Source organism: Culicoides brevitarsis, chromosome 2, assembly GCF_036172545.1.
Source record: "Culicoides brevitarsis isolate CSIRO-B50_1 chromosome 2, AGI_CSIRO_Cbre_v1, whole genome shotgun sequence".
In the NCBI taxonomy this organism is placed as follows: domain Eukaryota; kingdom Metazoa; phylum Arthropoda; class Insecta; order Diptera; family Ceratopogonidae; genus Culicoides; species Culicoides brevitarsis.
In genome coordinates, this window is record NC_087086.1 from 27,507,578 (window position 1) to 27,525,182 (window position 17,605).

The 17,605-nt window shown below is 35.4% G+C and overlaps 3 protein-coding genes across 3 annotated transcripts; 1 reads left to right on the top strand and 2 right to left on the bottom strand.

Annotated features, from left to right (window-relative positions):
* Window positions 1-136: 136 nt before the first annotated feature.
* LOC134830936 (ATP-binding cassette sub-family C member 4-like) lies at window positions 137-7,820 on the bottom strand. The gene is made up of 8 exons (XM_063844554.1): window positions 7,233-7,820; window positions 6,148-6,315; window positions 3,115-5,475; window positions 1,415-1,925; window positions 1,129-1,350; window positions 655-1,066; window positions 390-593; window positions 137-332 (listed from the first exon to the last, which is right to left on the bottom strand). The coding sequence occupies exons 1-8, from the start codon at window positions 7,415-7,417 to the stop codon at window positions 271-273; spliced, it is 4,125 nt and encodes a 1,374-aa protein (XP_063700624.1). The 5' UTR covers window positions 7,418-7,820; the 3' UTR covers window positions 137-270.
* Window positions 7,821-10,249: 2,429 nt separating this feature from the next.
* On the bottom strand, window positions 10,250-14,563 carry LOC134830937 (serine/arginine repetitive matrix protein 1). Its single transcript, XM_063844555.1, has 3 exons — window positions 14,233-14,563; window positions 12,544-14,090; window positions 10,250-11,840 (listed from the first exon to the last, which is right to left on the bottom strand). The coding sequence occupies exons 1-3, from the start codon at window positions 14,242-14,244 to the stop codon at window positions 10,574-10,576; spliced, it is 2,826 nt and encodes a 941-aa protein (XP_063700625.1). The 5' UTR covers window positions 14,245-14,563; the 3' UTR covers window positions 10,250-10,573.
* Window positions 14,564-15,111: 548 nt separating this feature from the next.
* On the top strand, window positions 15,112-17,171 carry LOC134830938 (lachesin). The gene is made up of 2 exons (XM_063844556.1): window positions 15,112-15,699; window positions 16,289-17,171. The coding sequence occupies exons 1-2, from the start codon at window positions 15,165-15,167 to the stop codon at window positions 16,837-16,839; spliced, it is 1,086 nt and encodes a 361-aa protein (XP_063700626.1). The 5' UTR covers window positions 15,112-15,164; the 3' UTR covers window positions 16,840-17,171.
* The last annotated feature ends 434 nt before the right edge of the window (window positions 17,172-17,605 follow it).

Consider the following 17,605-nt stretch of genomic DNA (forward strand, 5'->3'; position numbering starts at 1 on the left):
AATTTAAATTGAAATACGTCAAAATAATTGTTTAAGACGAGATCAAGTGCATCAGAACTTACCCGCATCGACTTGAACATTAAATTGTGAAGCCGTATTGATCAATATTCAATGTTAACGTTAAATATTACGATATATTTTGTACAAACAACGTTGAAGACACTTAATTTACGGAACAAATAAGTTCGTTCGGCGATTTCTTACGTTTAAAAAAATTAATACTACTGAATATTTGAAGTAGGTAACTAAATATTTGACTCCTAAGACGATTTATTGTCGACTTTCGTACTTTTCTTTTGCGATTTGCATCAATTTTCCACTTTCTTGGGGACCTGAAAATATTTTTCTTGTAAATTAAGGCTTTTTAATGACAAAAAATCGAAATTTACCTGTCGATTCAACCATTTCTCTGAAAATACCCGCCGGTAATTGCAAAATCTCATGCGGGGGACCAAATTCTTCGGCTCGTCCTGCATCCATAACCAACACTCGATCGCTATCCATGATCGTATGAAGTCTGTGAGCGACCGTTAATACCGTACAATGAGCGAATTGTCGTCGGATTGTCAGTTGGATCAATTCATCAGTGTGGGCTGTCAAGAAAATTTCATTTTAAAACCGATTTTCATGAAAAAATAAATATAAAAAACTTACGATCGACGTTCGCTGTTGCCTCATCCAATACCAAAATCCGGTTATTTCTCAAAATCGCACGTGCCAGGCACAATAATTGTCGTTGACCAACACTGAAATTGCTTCCGCCAGCGGCAACTGCTGTTTGAAGCCCCAACGGACCACTCGCAATGTCCTTCAATTCGACTTCCTCTAAGGCTTTCCACAAATTCGAGTCTTGATATTCCTCGAAAGGATCCAGGTTACGACGCAACGTGCCGGAAAAGAGAACGGGATCTTGCGGAATGATGGAAATCTTTTGTCGCAAGTTGGTGAGGGGAATTCGGGATGTGTCGATGTCATCGATGATGACTTCACCGTCAACGATGGCGATGCGGAACAGGACTCCGATTAACGAACTTTTGCCGGCCCCTGTGCGACCAACGATTCCGATCTAAAAAAAATTTTTTTTTGTCATGAATTTCGAATTTTTTTAGGTAATTTTTAAAATTTTACCTTTTCACCGGATTTTACTTCGAACTCCAAATCCTTGAGAACGAAATCTCCTTCTTCATGGTACCGATAACTGACTTTTTTGAATTTTATATTTCCCTCCGTGGGCCATTCTTTTGCTACTTCCACTGCTTTTTCGGGTTGTTTCTCTTTTGGTATCGTTTTGTACTCAATAATTCGTTCCACGGACATCAATTGATTGGCGACTTCAGCACTTTGACGCACCTAAAACGATGATTTTTTGATATTTTTTATTTTTCTTCAAAATTTCTGAGAAAAAAAAACTTACGCCCCACTGAACCATTCCTGTTAAAGCCATAACTTGAGTAATTGCTAAGCCAACTTGATCTCCGCCCTTTGGTAACACGAGAAAACTCAAGGTCACAATCGCGAAAAATATCATGCACATGATATCCAAGCAGAAACCAAAAGCTGTTGATGTCGTTATGAACATGTACCATGCCGCTGTGTGAACATCTTGCAAATCGTCAAACTCCTGTGTCAATGCATTTTGCGCGGAAAACGCTCGAATTGTTGGCAGTCCATTCAAAGTGGCGGCAAGATGCGTAAAAACTGGCGAACGGCAAATACTTTCCAGGCGTTTGATGTTTTTCGATGTTTTCAGGTAAATTTTACGAATGACCTGGAAGATAACGCCAAGAATGACAATCGGGATCATGTAGAGGTAGTTGACGAATGCAGTGACAACGATCGCTCCAACCATGTTGAGGAGAATTTGACCCGCATCGAGGATTGCTTTCGGGAGGAATTCGTCAACGGCGCCACAATCCTTGGAGAAACTACAAAAAAAAAAATTTTCATCTTATCGATTTCTGTAGATTAATTAGGACGACTTTTGATGAAAAAAAAAATTTTTTTTTTTAAAATTTTTATTTTTATTTTTTAAATTTTAAAAAATTTTTTTTTTTTTAAAGCTGAAATTTAAATATTATTCTAAAGTTTTTAAATTTAAATTTTTTTTTTTCATTTTTTGACCAGTTTTATGCCAACTTTTGAATCATATTCATTTTAAGCTAAAGATTTTCTGTTCATATTGGGTCGATATTTGACGAAACAAAAAAATCAGCGTTTTGTGGTAAAAACGCTGATAAATTTAACAAGTTGAATAAATATTTTTTGAAATTTTATTAAAATTGAATAAATATTCATTCTAAAGATGATTTCTGTTCATATTGGGTCGATATTTGACGAAACAAAAAAATCAGCGTTTTGAGGTAAAAACGCTGATAAATTTAACAAGTCATTTTTTGACCAGTTTTATGCCTAAAATTGAATAAATATTCATTCTAAAGATGATTTCCATCAAAATCTCCTTGATTTTTAAAGAAATAAAAAAATTTTTTCCTTGACCGTTTTTCGAAAAAAAAAAAAAAATAAAAACGGTCATGAAATTTTTCAAGTCAAGATCTAACAAACTTTTGATGGATTTCAAAGCTAAAATTGAATAAATATTCATTCTAAAGATAATTTCGATATTTGACAAACAAAAAAATCAGCGTTTTGAGGTAAAAACGCTGATAAATTTAACAAGTCATTTTTTGACCAGTTTTAAGCCTAAAATTGAATAAATATTCATTCTAAAGATGATTTCTGTTCATATTGGGTCGATATTTGACGAAACAAAAAAATCAGCGTTTTGAGGTAAAAACGCTGATAAATTTAACAAGTCATTTTTTGACCAGTTTTAAAAAAATAAATATTTTTCTCCTTGACCGATTTTCGAAAAAAAAAATCAGCGTTTTGAAAAAACGGTAAATTTAACAAGTCATTTTTTGAAATTTTTTTTCAAGATCTAACAAACTTTTGATGGATTTCAAAGCTAAAATTGAATAAATATTCATTCTAAAGTTGATTTCCATTCAAATCTCATCAATTTTTGTGATAAATTTATCAGGTCACTTTTCAAACCATTTTTATTCCCATTTTCCAATTATCAAATATTTTTCATCAAAAAAGTCAAAGACTTACCGATTCAAAATCCTTCCACTGGGATTCGTATCGAAAAATCTCATCGGGGCACCAACAACTCCTTCAAACATTTCATCATGCAACTTTTGAGACGATCTAACGGCAGATCTGTAGAAAGCAATCGATCGCGTGATGGCGAAAAAGAAAAGTCCTCCAAGCAACGACCCGTGAATGATGGCACAAACTCTACTGCTCAACGGTTGCGGCTCATTAAATAACGCCGCAATCGATCCACTGAAGATATTTATGAAATAATTCGCGTAAGGAGGGGGTAACGTGACATCTTCCTCGCCGCCATTCATGACCAAGTCTTCCGTTTCATTTTGTTTCAAGTATCCACGCCATTCTTCTTGCGACGTCCAATAACTGGTCCACCAATCGATCGAACTGGCAATTGCTTGAGTCAAGAAGAAAAGCGCAAAAATGCCGACAAACAGCACGGGATGCGATCCCGCCCTCAAATATTTCGTAAAAACGCTTTTGACTTTTCCTTTGCTACTTTCCTCCAAATTATTTTGTTGTTTTCCCTTTTCTTCGTCCTTTTCGTCTTCATCGTCACTGCCATCTGACGACCCCAAACTCTGCGAACCCGTCGAACTCACGGAACTTTTTCTGCTGCGACTTCCCGCACGAGATCCCTGTTTCGATTGCTCATCAACTTCGGAATTAACGTCGCGATATTCGTCGGATTCGAGCATTTTCGAGAAATCTATTCCCATTTTCGAGAGTTCCTGAGGCGATCCCATATGTTCAATCTTGCCGTCCTTCAAAACAACCACAAAATCCGCATCTTTCAAGTAATGCACTTGATGCGTCACCAAAATTCGTGTTGCTTTTTGCTTCCCCAAGCGACCTTTGTGCCCGATACACTCCTCGAACAAGTGTCGTCCAACGTGCGCATCGACCGCCGATAACGGATCATCCAGCAAATAAATGTCAGCTTTCCGATAAACGGCACGTGCAAGTGAAATTCGTGCTTTTTGACCGCCAGACAGCGCAGTGCCACGTTCGCCAACGATCGTCAAGTCGCCGCACGGAAGTTGCTCGAAATCTTTGACCAGGGCACAGACTTTGACGACGGCGTCGTAGCGTTCCTTGTTCATTTCCTGACCGAAAAGGATGTTTTGACGTACGGTAGCTGCGAAAATCCACGCTTCTTGACTGGCGTAACTGATGGAACCGGAATACGAAATCGATCCTGATCGCAAAGGGAGTTCTCGGAGAATCGCTTGGAGTAAACTACTTTTGCCAGAGCCCACGGGACCCACAATTCCGATGAGTTTGCCACTTTTGACGTCGAGATTGATGTTGTCGAGCGTCAAACGGGTCTCATCATCCGCCACTGGGTCGAGAATTTTAATTTTTTTCGATTTGATGATGACGCCTTGTTCTTTGACGGCATCCCATTTGGCAGTAACGTTCCTTAATTGAAGCGCGATTTTCGGCGGAAGGTCAGCATCGCCATTTTTACTGTCCTTGATCTTAATATCTCCATTTGTTTTGATTTCTTTGACATATTTTTGGTTGTATTTGATCCTTTCGTTCTCCTCTTCCTCGTATTCCAAGAATTTTCGGATTCTACGAAGCGAGACGAAAGCTTCTGCGATCTCGGCAATGCCTCGGACCCACATTTGGGACATTGTACTTGCAATAATGCCATAATAAGCAGCTGTCACGTAAACTTTTGATGCCGTAAGTTCGTCTCCGAGCACAACGATCGCTAACATGGTCGCAAAAAGAGCCATTCTCGTGGTAAATAGCATGAATGTCATATAAAGAGCTCTCACATAGCTGTTTTTCCGCACAACTTTCAACTCCATCTTCCGTGCGAGTTGAATTAATTTCGCAAACGGTACTTCCCATGCGTAATATTTGATGACTTGTATGCCGGAGATGATTTCGTCCATTAAACGCACCCGTTCATCCGTTCTCAGGGCAGTTTGGAGACGAAATTTGGACGAAAGTTTGCCCGTGTATGCCTGAATTGGTGTCACAATGAAAATGACAAACATACCGATGAGACCTCCCCATCCAGATTCGATCCACAGCAAGTAACCGACGATGAATGTCAATAAGGGAGCACTCCACATCGAGTGGATGAACACGGAAACGATGTCAAAACGGTTTACATCGTTTGATAAGAGGTTCACGACTTTACCGGGCGACGTGTCTCCCAAAGCGGTTCTTGATAAACGCAGGGCTTTGCGATAAACGGCACTGCAAACCGCGATACGAACTTTCATGCCATTCTGGAACGAGTGAAGGATGTACTGGTTGATGGAAATTGCACTCAAGGCATTTAGGACGACCAGTGCGACGGCATAGTAGATTGCTTCGTCAGATGTTATAGCAGGTTCTTGTCTAAAAAGGTAAGAGAAAAATATTTTTTTTAAGTTAACAACTATGAATGATATTTAAAAATAATTTATTAGCAAAAAATGGGACGAAAAATTTTTTAAGACGATTTTTTTTTTAATGAAAAGAATTTTATTTATTTATTTTTTTTTTTATAAAAATATATTAAATTTTTTATTTATTAAAATATCTAAAAATTTTTGTACCGCATTTCGAAGAAAAAATGCGGTATTAAACTCGACTTGTTTTTATTTAATTAAAAATATTTACTTTAAAAAAAAAATTAAAAAAATAAAACGTAAAACAAAAAAATTCAAAATTGTTGAAGTTTTCAACTTTTCAAATAAATAATTGCTAATAAAAAAAATTTAATTTAAAATTCATAATCCCGAGGGAAATAAAAAAATGTATACCAAAAAAAATAAAGTTATGAATTAGGATTTTAAATTCTTTTTCGTAAAAGCCTAAATTTATAACTTAATTCGAATCCATAATTTTTGCCTATTTTTTTCGAATTTTCATTATTTTTTTATTAGGTAATTTAATTTAAGAATTTTTTAGCTTAAATTTTTTTTTTATACTTTCTTTTACTTTTTTTGTCCCTTTTGGAATATAAGATAATACTATTGGATTCATTTTTAAAATAATTTCGTATAAAATTTTGAAATTTTTCCTCACCTAAAATACAACAAAAGTCGTCCCAGTACTAAAGGCTGCGCAATTCTGATGAACAAATCATTAAAAGCTTGCACAAATCCCAACACCGTATATTCGCGCCAGAATGTTCGTGCAAGCGCTTTGACCAACGAAGGTCTTCCAGGGCTATTTACTTGTTTGAACCAATTACTGCGGATGACAACAACAAAAATTAATTTATTTTTAGCGTCACTATTATTTAGCGGCACTCACGCATGTCGTCAATATTTATTTACTTTTTACATCATCAATCGCACTTGAATTTGATATTTATCAGCAGGCCGCAAGTCGCGTGAGTATAAACTCGTTTTGAAATTTTTTGCTCTTTTGCTTTTGATTTTTCATTCAATTTAATATGTTGGCTTTAAATAAATGACTCATCGTGACTTCGCACTTTTTTATATGAGAATCCGAACCAGATGCGAGATTTTTTGCGACCGAGAAATAGAGATAAGAACTTATGCCGCATTTTTGGTTTCGCGTTATGGATTTTTTTTTAATTTGCTTAGTTCGTTTTGATTTGAAATTTTTTCGATTAGTTCGATTTATTTTAAATTTTTAATTTATTGAACTCAAATTTTTATTTGGTTTACTTTAAAATTTTTTTTTAATTATTTTTTTTTCTTTTAAAAAATTTAAATTTACAATAAAATTTTAATTAAGGTTCTATTCAAAAATTGAAAAAAAATAATTTTAATTGGCTTTATAAAAGAACAGAGTCAAAATAAAATAGACAAAAGTACCGTTATTGATTCTCAAAAGCTTATATAAACAAATGAAAAAATCAAAAAATACTTAAATTTTAATATTAATTCAAACAAAAATATATCATCAAACATTTCTTCTAAGATCAATTTCGTGCTCTATTGCTTTCGTCGTACGCAAATTAATTGACTTTAATTGATACAAATTAACTTTTTTGATACAAAATAAACATTCTAGAGAAAGAAATAGTTAAAAATATTGAAATGAGACCCACATCAATCGTATCAAGTTCATATACCAGCACGACAGATAATAAAAAATAAGAAAATATTGACATTGCACTTCAATTTATCAATACTTACTATTCTAGGCGATTTCCTAATGCTTCGGAACAATCATAGTCGAGGGGCTTGAAGAGATCACCAAACTCTAGAACTTTACGATAACCTAGTTTAAAGAGGTCTATTGTCCACCAAAATGTTAAAATTGACAAAATATTTGCTTTGGCACGAGGATTTTCCTTTAACGGTTTTTGATTTGATTCCATTTTTTGTGGTAATTATTTTTTCTTTTTAATATTTTTTGTTAAAATTCATTATTTAATTTTTTTTTGTTAGATTTATATCACAGCAACGTTTTGTTTATCACTTAATTTTTATTCAAACAACTTTCCAAATATTTATTTAAATATTAAAAACAGGTAATACTGTAAACTTTCATTAATTACTCAGAATAATTTTTTCGTAACTTGATAAGTTTTTATTTATTTATAGAATAACAACAATTAATTCCAATACTCAGACATTCGTCAGAAGGCAAGGTCGTTCACTGAAATTCTTCTTGCTTAGACAGAGATACCACCAACAAATTATCAAATTAATTATGTTGAGATAAAGGTTGATTGTGACGTACCGATTCACAATATTTATAGTGAATAAACGAAAAACTTATGACAAAAAAAATATTTAAAACGATCTAACCACAACAACGGTTCGCTTCGGACTGAGAACGAGGCGACGACACGAGAGAGAGAGGCGCCGATGGTAAATTGTATCAAAACGTGTGTCAATACAACGCGAATGTATTAAAAATGTTATATAAAAGAACCGGCAAGAATTAGCATGTGAGTTTTTAGTTTGCTCTTTTGTTTACGAAACTGTTGTGTATAAATTTTTATTATCTATCAAACCACAATTTATATGTAAAAAGACTTTTGAGGTAAGATGATGTGAGCGCATTTTTTAAATTTAGTGAAATATTCAATTTTATTTTTTTTTAGAAAGCTATTTTTTTGATAATATAAATATCTAACAAAAGATTCATTTAGCAATTTAAGGTTAAGATGGAGTAAAAGTAACTTATGCGACAAAGCAACGAAAACGTGAAACATAAAATCCAACATAAAGATAAAAATTAATTCCCTAGCAGATCAATATGAAACAGTGTTGAAAAATGTGAATAAAATGAACAAAGACATATAACACTAACTTCCCAGAAAAGTTTGTATTTTTTTTACCAGCAAATCCAACCCAAAAAAGGAATAAATATCAAGCTTTTCGGCATGAAATATAAACAATATCAACCCTTTCGAATAAAAGGTTTGATGAAATAAAACACATAAGACCATCTTATGATTCTGAGATGCTCATGCAATAGAAAACCTGTTGTTGTGTCCCATCTCGTAGCTCAAAATAAAAAAGAATAAGAAGAGATATAACTGTCCTCACTCAGCAGATTTGGAAAGCCATTTTTATATATACCTGCATTTAAACCTCATAAAAATGTTAATTTCAATGTTTGTGTTTATAAATTTGTTGTACTTCATGTTTTAAAGAGGGTGAAAAGTAATCGTCAAAGTGCAAACAACCCAAAGACTTAAACTTTATACAAATTATACCTTCAATGACAATGACTAAGACAAGATCTTTAATCGATCAAAATGTAACAAGCAGACAGATGAAACCATCTTTTAAGTTTACCCAAAAAGATCCTACTAAAAGAGTATCAATTTTCTATAGATTTTTTTTTTAAATTAAAGATAAACATTTAACAACACACAGTATCGGTTTCAATTTTTTGTTATCATATCAAACAAGATAAAGCAGCAGCTGTAAAATGTTTATAATTGGAATAATTAAATAATTATATAAACACATTAAAAATAACTGAGACATACTATGCTTGAAATATTAATCACATGAAATTTTACAGAAAATCTAAATTCTTTAACGGACAGACACAACTTTTATTTTTTTTCCACAAAAAATGTCTTTTAAATTCTCTCTGCTCAATCAATTAAGAGATATTTTCTCATATTGAACCTTGATACACATAAAAGTATTACAAAATAGGTCTTTTAAGTAAATCACGAATTAAAATATGACGTATTGAGTTCAAAGGACTTATAATAACCGAAATTAACTTCCGTAAGATCTCCCTTTTTAAACAAGGTCATGTTTAATTACTGATTAAACAACACTAAATATTATTGCAAACTTCTGTTGACTCAAGTGATTGTCTAATTATAATTTCCTTATCTACTGCAAGCACGCTTATTAAACTTTCGTGACTATGCAGGTGATTTTTATTTACATTTTACTCGAAATCAAGCAAGCGTGAGACTCAAAAATTCACAAAAATTTGTCATTTTAATGAATGAACCACGAAAAATAAAACCGGTATCCACGTATCTAACACGATCCGTCGTTGCTGGTCAACAATTAAAATTGCACAATATCATCATTACTTCTTGACCTTCAAACGCGTATGAGATAGCAGAATTTTGTTACTTTTAGACTGAGTAATTAATTTTAATTTATGATTTTTTTTTAGAATTTTTATAAAATTTTTATATAAAAATTTATTTACTTTGTAACTTTTTTTTTGGTTTTCACTAATCACTAATTGCTGTTCTCAAGTGACGAAAATAAAATTTTTTATCAAAAAAACACGAACCACGTTCGACAACAAACACAACTCTACTAAAATAGAATTGTGAATGAAACTTGGCGATTAATCAATTCTCAATAAAGTTCTCTCAACTAAATAATTTTTCTCTCGGTCTTCGGTCTCTCTATTTATTTTGATTTGAATGTGTTTTGGATGCATTTTGGTCAGCGGCAGGTGTGCAGGTCTGTAACAGGTGTGCGCAAAATGATGTCTTAAATTTTCTAATTTTGTGAGAAAAAAGTCCAGTTTTTTTTATTTTTGATGCATTTTTTTTATTTTTTAAGTTTAAATTAATTTTTACTCAAAATCTAGGGAGATACGACTATTCTGTTTTTGTTTTTTTTTTAAGATTATAGATACGACTACATTAAATTTTCATTAAATTTGTAATAACTCTTTTATATCTAAAAAATAAATGACAAAAATGGACTAATTTTTATATCCTATTATTTTTATCTGAATTAAGGAATATGTGACAAAAAATGTCCTTCGATACAACAAAAAAATAAAATCTAAAGTTTTATTCTGTCAAAAAATTTTCAAATATTACAATATTTGTCGGTTTTTCATCAATGATAATTATTTTTTCAGTGCAAATTAATTGAGATTTGTATAAAATTTGATTTTTTACGAAGTCTACAAAAGTACAAAGTGGAAAGATTTTCAAATCAAAAACAGTTTGCATGCAAAAAATTTCTAATAATAAATGGGAGGGACCAAAAAACCAGAAAAATAATGTTGTATGTGTGAAAGCTTAGTCAGAAATACTTTGTTGTTTCTTCATGGATTTCAGTGCACGTTCGCGCAATTGGCGCTCGAGATCCTCGTTGACGACAGGCGCTTGCGTTGCTGCGGCGGCATCATCGTCAGAGTCCTCGTCACTGCTTCCCGCTCGTTTCTTGTGTTTCTTTTGCTTTTTCTTGTGTTTCTTCTTCAGTTTTTTCGCTTTTTTCTCTTTTTTATGTTTTTTCGCCGCTTTTTTCGTCTCTTGCTCGGACTCGCTGGAACTTTCGTCGGAGGCTGCTGCCTTCTTCTTTTTCTTCTGCGGTTGTTGTTTCGCAGCTCTTTCGGTCTCAGATTCCTCCGAAGCGGCAACAGGTTTCTTGGAAACTGCAGTTTTGGAGGTTTCAACAACTTCGAGTTTGTGTTTTTTGCTTGTCAAGTCTCGCTTGGATGATTTTGACACGTCTGGTTCGGGATTTCGTTTTGGTTTCTCGACTTCTTTTTGTTTTGTCGGTTCAGGTTCGGAGTCGCCGCTACTTTCACTCGACGACGATTTCCGTTGTTTTTTCGTTTTTTGTTGTTGCTGTTTGCGTTTTTTACGGGATTTTTCGTCTTCCGAGTCGGAATCGCTGTCACTGTTGTCGGAATTTTGCTCGACGGGTTGCTTGTTTCGTGCACTTTTAGCTGTTTTTGCCTTGTCAGTCGTCGTGGTTACTTGTACAGTCTCTTCGGTTACCGTTGTCGTCGTCAGTTCAAAGGGTTTCAAGAATGGCGATGGTGTTCGCGAAAGACTTCGACTCCAATCGTCTCGTCTGTAACGAGGTCGTTCTTCGCGTCGCTTCCTTGGCTGTTTGCTCACAACGATTTCCTCTCGCGTTTGTTTCTTTGACACAGTTGTGGCAGCAACGACGGGAGCCGCAACATCCGCTTCCGACGCCGATTGGCTGCGAGAACGAGACGAAACAACAACTTGTCGCTTCGCTTCTTCTTCCAAGCGTTTCTTTTCCTGCACTGCCAGATACTTTTCTTCCAAGCGCTCGCGACTGCGTCTTTCTTTGCTGGTTTCGCGTCTCACGTATTCCCTGCTGGAGCTGCGGCGGTTCGAACGACGTTCGTAGGAGCGACGATCGCGTGACGAGTCGCGACGATCACGTTTCGGAGGAGGTCCCATTCGACGTGGCGGGCTTCCATCACGTCCGTATCTACCGCCGCCTCGATTGTCGCGCCAATTGCGACGCGGAGGGCTCCAACGACGGTTGTCACGACGATTTGGGGAACGACGACGTGCTGGATAACCGCTAAAAATGACAAAGTTTTCGTTAATTTAAAGAGAAATTAGTAAAAAATGGGTAGATAAAAAAAAAATTAAAAAAAATTTTCGATTTCATAGACCTTCAAAAAATGATGAGGAAAGAATATTAAATCTCGTTTTCATGAAATTTTTAGAAAAATAAAAAAAAATATTGATTTTTGAAGAGAAAACCAGAAAATTTCTAATTTTGATGTAAAAAATTTCTAAAAAAAATTAACTTTATTTTTTTTTTTGTTTTTTTTTAACTACTTTAAGTTAGAAAACTTATATTTTTGATTTAGGAAATTTAAAAGGTTTTCGGGAAAAAAATTTTTTTTTCATCTCTGATATTTCGATAAAAATTTTTTTATAAAATTTAAAAATTTTTCATGTCAAAAATTAATAAAATAATAATAAATTTTTAATAAAATTAATTTTTTTTTACAAAATTGATCATTTTTCATTAAAAAATAATAAAAATTTTTACTTTAAATATTAAAAAAAAAAAAAAAAAAAAAATTATCAAAATGATTTACCATTTTCAATACAAAATTTGAAAAAAAATTAAAAATTTTCTTTTTGAAAAAATTTTGCCCCATTGGATATTTAACAAAAAGTTTAAAAAAAAAAAATTTTTTATCGAAAATTTTCCATTTTTTCGAAAACATTTTTTAATTTTTTTTTTTCGAAATTCTAACGTCAAAACTTACCGATTTCTGAACCTCGGTGAACGATCGCGTGATGATCGTCGTCGAGGCGATGAACGATAACGTCCTCGCGAACCTGAGCGATTCCTCCTGTCACGCCCATCCGATTCACTCTCCGACTCCGAGTCATTTTTCGCGCGATAATGCCGCTTTTTCTGCACACTATCCTTCTTCTTGTGGATCTCAAAGTCGTCATCTTTCCGCTTTGATCGCGAACGAGAGCGTGAACTGTCGGAACTGTCACTCGAGGAATGGCGTCTTTTGTCTGCTGGCGAACGACGTTTCGATGAACGACGACGTCGCCCACGATCCGATCCGCCGGAGGAACTCGAGTCACTGGATGACGAACGACGACGCTTGGAACGAGATCGACTGCGACTACGCGAACGCGATCGTGACTTTTGTTTCGGTGCTGGTTTCTCGTCGACTGGCGGTTGAGCAACTACGGGCGAAGGATCTCGTTTCGAAGGTTCTTCCGTGGAAACGGGTTTCGAGTCGGCTAGTTCCAACAATTTTGACTGAATGCTCGAGATTTTGCGTTCTTTTTCTTTGCCATTCATGTCAACTTTGGCAGGCGAACGTGATTTTGACCGCGAAACGGAACGACTTGACTCGCGTTTGCGGTTTTTCGAACGAGAATCGTCTCGTTTTCGGTAATCGTCACGTCGACGGGAGTCATCACGTCTTCGGGAGTCTCCGCGACGTCGTGAATCGCGTGGCGGAGAGTTGTCGCGTTTCCGTGAATTGTCTCTGCGACGACGAGAATCGTCTTTGCGGGATCGCGAATCACCACGACGTCTTCTGTCGGGCGATCGTCGTCGACTTCTGCTGCGAGAACGTCTCCTTCTCTCATCGGATCTCGATCGACGTCGATCTCGGCGGTCTTTGGATCTCTCACGACTTCTTTTGCGATCGTCGTCGCCTCTCTGTTTCTCCTCCGATCCCTTTTTGTGATCTTTTCCTTCGTGCGCGGCAGCGTCGTGCCCATTATTTCCATTTTCCGTGATTACGGGACTCTGTTGTCGTACCGGAGATGCTGCTCGTCGCTTCACTGGAGATCTGTTTTCGTTTGCTGCTCGTTGCTCGCGATTCCGTCGAATAAATTCCTTTGCCGGATCCGGCGAATCAGATCTGTGACGACTTCGGGATCGCCCTCGTTGCTCTTCGCGCTTCAGAATCTCCTCTTTTTTCTGTAAAATGAAGTCGGCGGGAATCCCAGAGTCACTTTCTTGCGCCGACAACAGCAAAGCCCACAACTCATCCATAAAGACGCGAGCATTTTTGCCATTCAAGAAGCCCGTCATGTGAATTTGCATCTTTTTGGGGCACGGATACTTTTCCTCCTCCAACAAATTGTACACAAACTCCACAATCACGTCGTCCTCGATGTGCAGAATGTCGGTAATTTTCTGACTGATCCACGGTCGAAGCACATCCAACTTCACTTTTGACATATCCACGCGTTTGCTCAGGGCATCTCCGAACTTCATCTCCTTCATGAGTTTCTTTTCCTTGTCGCTAAATCGCGTGTCCTGCTGTTGTGTTGTCCCCTGTGGCAAATTAAAAGAAAAACGAAATAAAACGTAAATCGAAGCAAATTATTGATTGAACAAATGCACATACGCGCTCATATACAGTACACGGGGCGAAAAAGATGGACACCAAAATATGAAAATACGCGTTTTTACTCACCGTGAACATCATTTTGCTGCTTTGTGAGACGTGTCTTCAGCTCCCAATCGCTCTCAACCCCAAATAACTCACAAAAATGCGACGATCCGACGTCAAAAAGAAGGTTTTTCAGCGTTTTTTCGCTGCTCGGTCGGCACGTACGATTGAGCCGCACAAATATTTTGCTCGTTTTTCCCGAGAAATAGTCGCGTTGCACACCTGTTATCGCCTTTTCACTTTTTATTTTAAGGATTTTCTCAGTTGTTGCACATTTTGGTGCAGATTTACAGTGAACTTCAGTGCTAAAATTGGAAAAATTGGCAAGCGACTTGGTAAATTTGTGTCTTCCGAATGAAATGAGACGAATGAAAGTGATAAGTTGAATTAGCGTGAAGGCAAATGGAAACGCTTTATCACTTTCATTCGTCTCAAAATTTTAGGCGAAGCCCAGTGTATATTTGGAAATTTGTGCCGTAAATTTCAAATTATGCACTGGGAATTCCATTTCCAGCTCATTGGCGCCGTCCATTTACGGCGTCGGTAATTTGAGGGGGGTGGGGGGTTATGAATTTCCAATGGATTTCGACGTAGGGGGGGGGGGTAAAAGGAAAATACGACGTCGTATAAATTCTCTCTAGTTAAGATTTTTTTGTTTAAATTTGTCTGTTTTTTAACTTACTGAGTACTGAGTTAAAACATGTACAATTTTTCATAAATTTCCATATAAATTTGAGCTAATTTTTCTTGAAAAAGGGTGAGGGGGTATTTTACTAAAAAGTACGTCGTAAATTAGGGGGGTCTTTAAATTCCGACGGTTTCCGATTATAGGGGGGTGGGGGTCAAAAAATGTCCCTTTTTATCCGACGCCGTAAATGGATGGCGCCATTATTGTCACACCCATTTGTTTGTTAATTGTTTTTTGCTCCGTATTTTTCTTTAATTTAAGCCTTAAAATGACCAATTTCATCGCGAATTGCGCGATAATCGTGTTGCTGTGTTGCGCCGCACCACTTTTTGCACAACGAACGCCCTCAATTTCGTACATATCGCAGGAACAGATCAAAGATATCGGAGGCACAGTTGAGCTGGAATGCAGTGTGCAATACGCCCGTGAATATTCCGTCATTTGGAGCAAAGTTGGTCGTGGAGGCGACACAGTTTTCCTCTCCACGGGCAGTTCGCTCGTCATCAAGGACTCTCGGTTCGCGCTGCGTTTCGATCAGGCATCCACAACGTACACGCTGCAAATTAAGGACATCCAAGAAACTGATGCTGGAATTTACCAATGTCAAGTGGTTATTTCGACAGTGAACAAGATCACGGCTGAAGTGGAGCTCCAAGTGTTGCGTCCTCCCATCATTTCGGATAATTCGACGCAGAGTATCGTCGCTTCCGAGGGCAAATCCGTGCAAATGGAATGCTATGCGACAGGTTACCCGAAACCAACGATCCAGTGGCGTCGTGAAAATAATGCGTTGTTGCCAACAGGTGAGTCACTCATTAATTGCAAATTAGGCGATAAAAAATAAATTATTTGAATTTTTTGTTGATTTTGAGTGAAATTTAAAAAAAAATCTGAAAAAAAAAATTTTTATTTGAGTGAAAAAATTCTAAAAATTCATTTTTTTTGAAAAATCATATAAAAAAATGACCTGAATTTGCTTTAAAAAAATTATTATTTTTCTTATTTTTTTTTTATAATCCAAATAGATTTTTAAATTTCTTTTTTAATAAATTTTATTTCTATTTCCTTAAATTTTAATTTTAAAAAATTATATTTTGTAAACTTGCAATAATTAAATTCAAAAAATAAATAAAAAAAAATAAAAAAAATTAAAATAATTTAATTTTTAAAAATTAAAAAAAAAAAATAATTAATTTAAAAAATCATCTAAAACTAAAAATCATCATCTTTAACTAAAATTAAAATTATTAAAATTAAATTTTTAATTAAGATTAAAATTCTCTAATATAATAAAAATCTTGAAAAAAATTCAAATAATTTAAATTTAGTCGCCTAATTGCAAATTAATTACTTTTAAAAATAAATTTTTAACATTTTTCTTTTAAATTTCAGGCGGTTCAACCTTCGCTGGAAACGTTTTGAAAATCAATTCCGTTCAAAAGGAGGATCGTGGCACGTATTATTGCGTCGCCGATAATCGTGTGAGCAAAGGAGATCGTCGCAACATCAATTTGGAAGTGGAATTCGCTCCTGTTATCTCGGTGCCTCGTCCCCGTTTGGGTCAGGCGTTGCAATACGACATGGATCTCGAGTGCCATATCGAGGCATATCCCCCTCCAGCTGTCGTCTGGATCAAAGACGGGCAACAACTCTCCAACAATCAGCATTACAGTATCTCGCATTTCGCTACCGCCGACGAATTCACCGACTCGACAATTCGCGTCATCACCATCGAAAAACGACAATACGGCGACTACTTCTGCAAGGCCGTCAATAAACTCGGAAGCGCCGAAGCCAAAGTGCATCTCTTCGAAACAATCATTCCCGTGTGCCCGCCAGCTTGTGGACAAGCCCATTACGGTGGCGCGCAATCCGTTGCTGTTTCCGTGACTGCCATGCTTGCGTGTTTCCTGCTCGCCGTCAAAATTTTCATCAAGCATTAAGCAATAGAACGAAGCTTCGGGAATTGAAACGACTCAGAATCTCGAAAATTTTAACATTCCATGAAAAAATTCATTCCTGAAGAGATCTTTTGGCCGTTAAATTCTAAAAAAAACGAATCTAGAAAACAATTTTTTTTACACATGTTGCCTTTTTAACAAATTGTATGTTAAAAATTTTAAATATCATTTTCTTAGATGTTAGTTAGTTATGTAAGAAGAGAGTTATCGAAATTTCCGTCCAATGCACTTTTAAATGTTAATTTTAAGAAAAGAAAAAAAAATACAAAAATGAAATCTGTAACCGTCCAAACGCGTCAACAAATTTTAAGAAAAAAGTCAAATAAACTTTTAAATTTTATTAAAAAAAAAAATGCCGGGATCGAAGTTTTTATTTTTTAGTGATTTTTTTGAGCGCTTCGTGCTACCTTTCAACAAATTCGTAAAAAAAATTATTTAAAAAAAAATTTTAATGAATTTTTCAAGATTTTCTTTTTGGGAAATTACGGTAAAAAAATTATTCAAAATCCAAAATTGAATTTTTTGAGTTGAGTCGATGTTTTTCTTCGAATTTTTATAGGTCCAGTACTGAACAAATTTGAGAGAAATTCACAAATTTGCAATTTTCAGTCAGAAAATTAATGAAAATTCATCAATCGAGATATTTTTATGGAAATTTTTTATATTTTTGAAAATTTGTCGTTTTCAAAGGACCTAAAATAGCTCAAAATGATGTCATCGTCGGTCGTTTTCAGCATTTCTGGAGTTC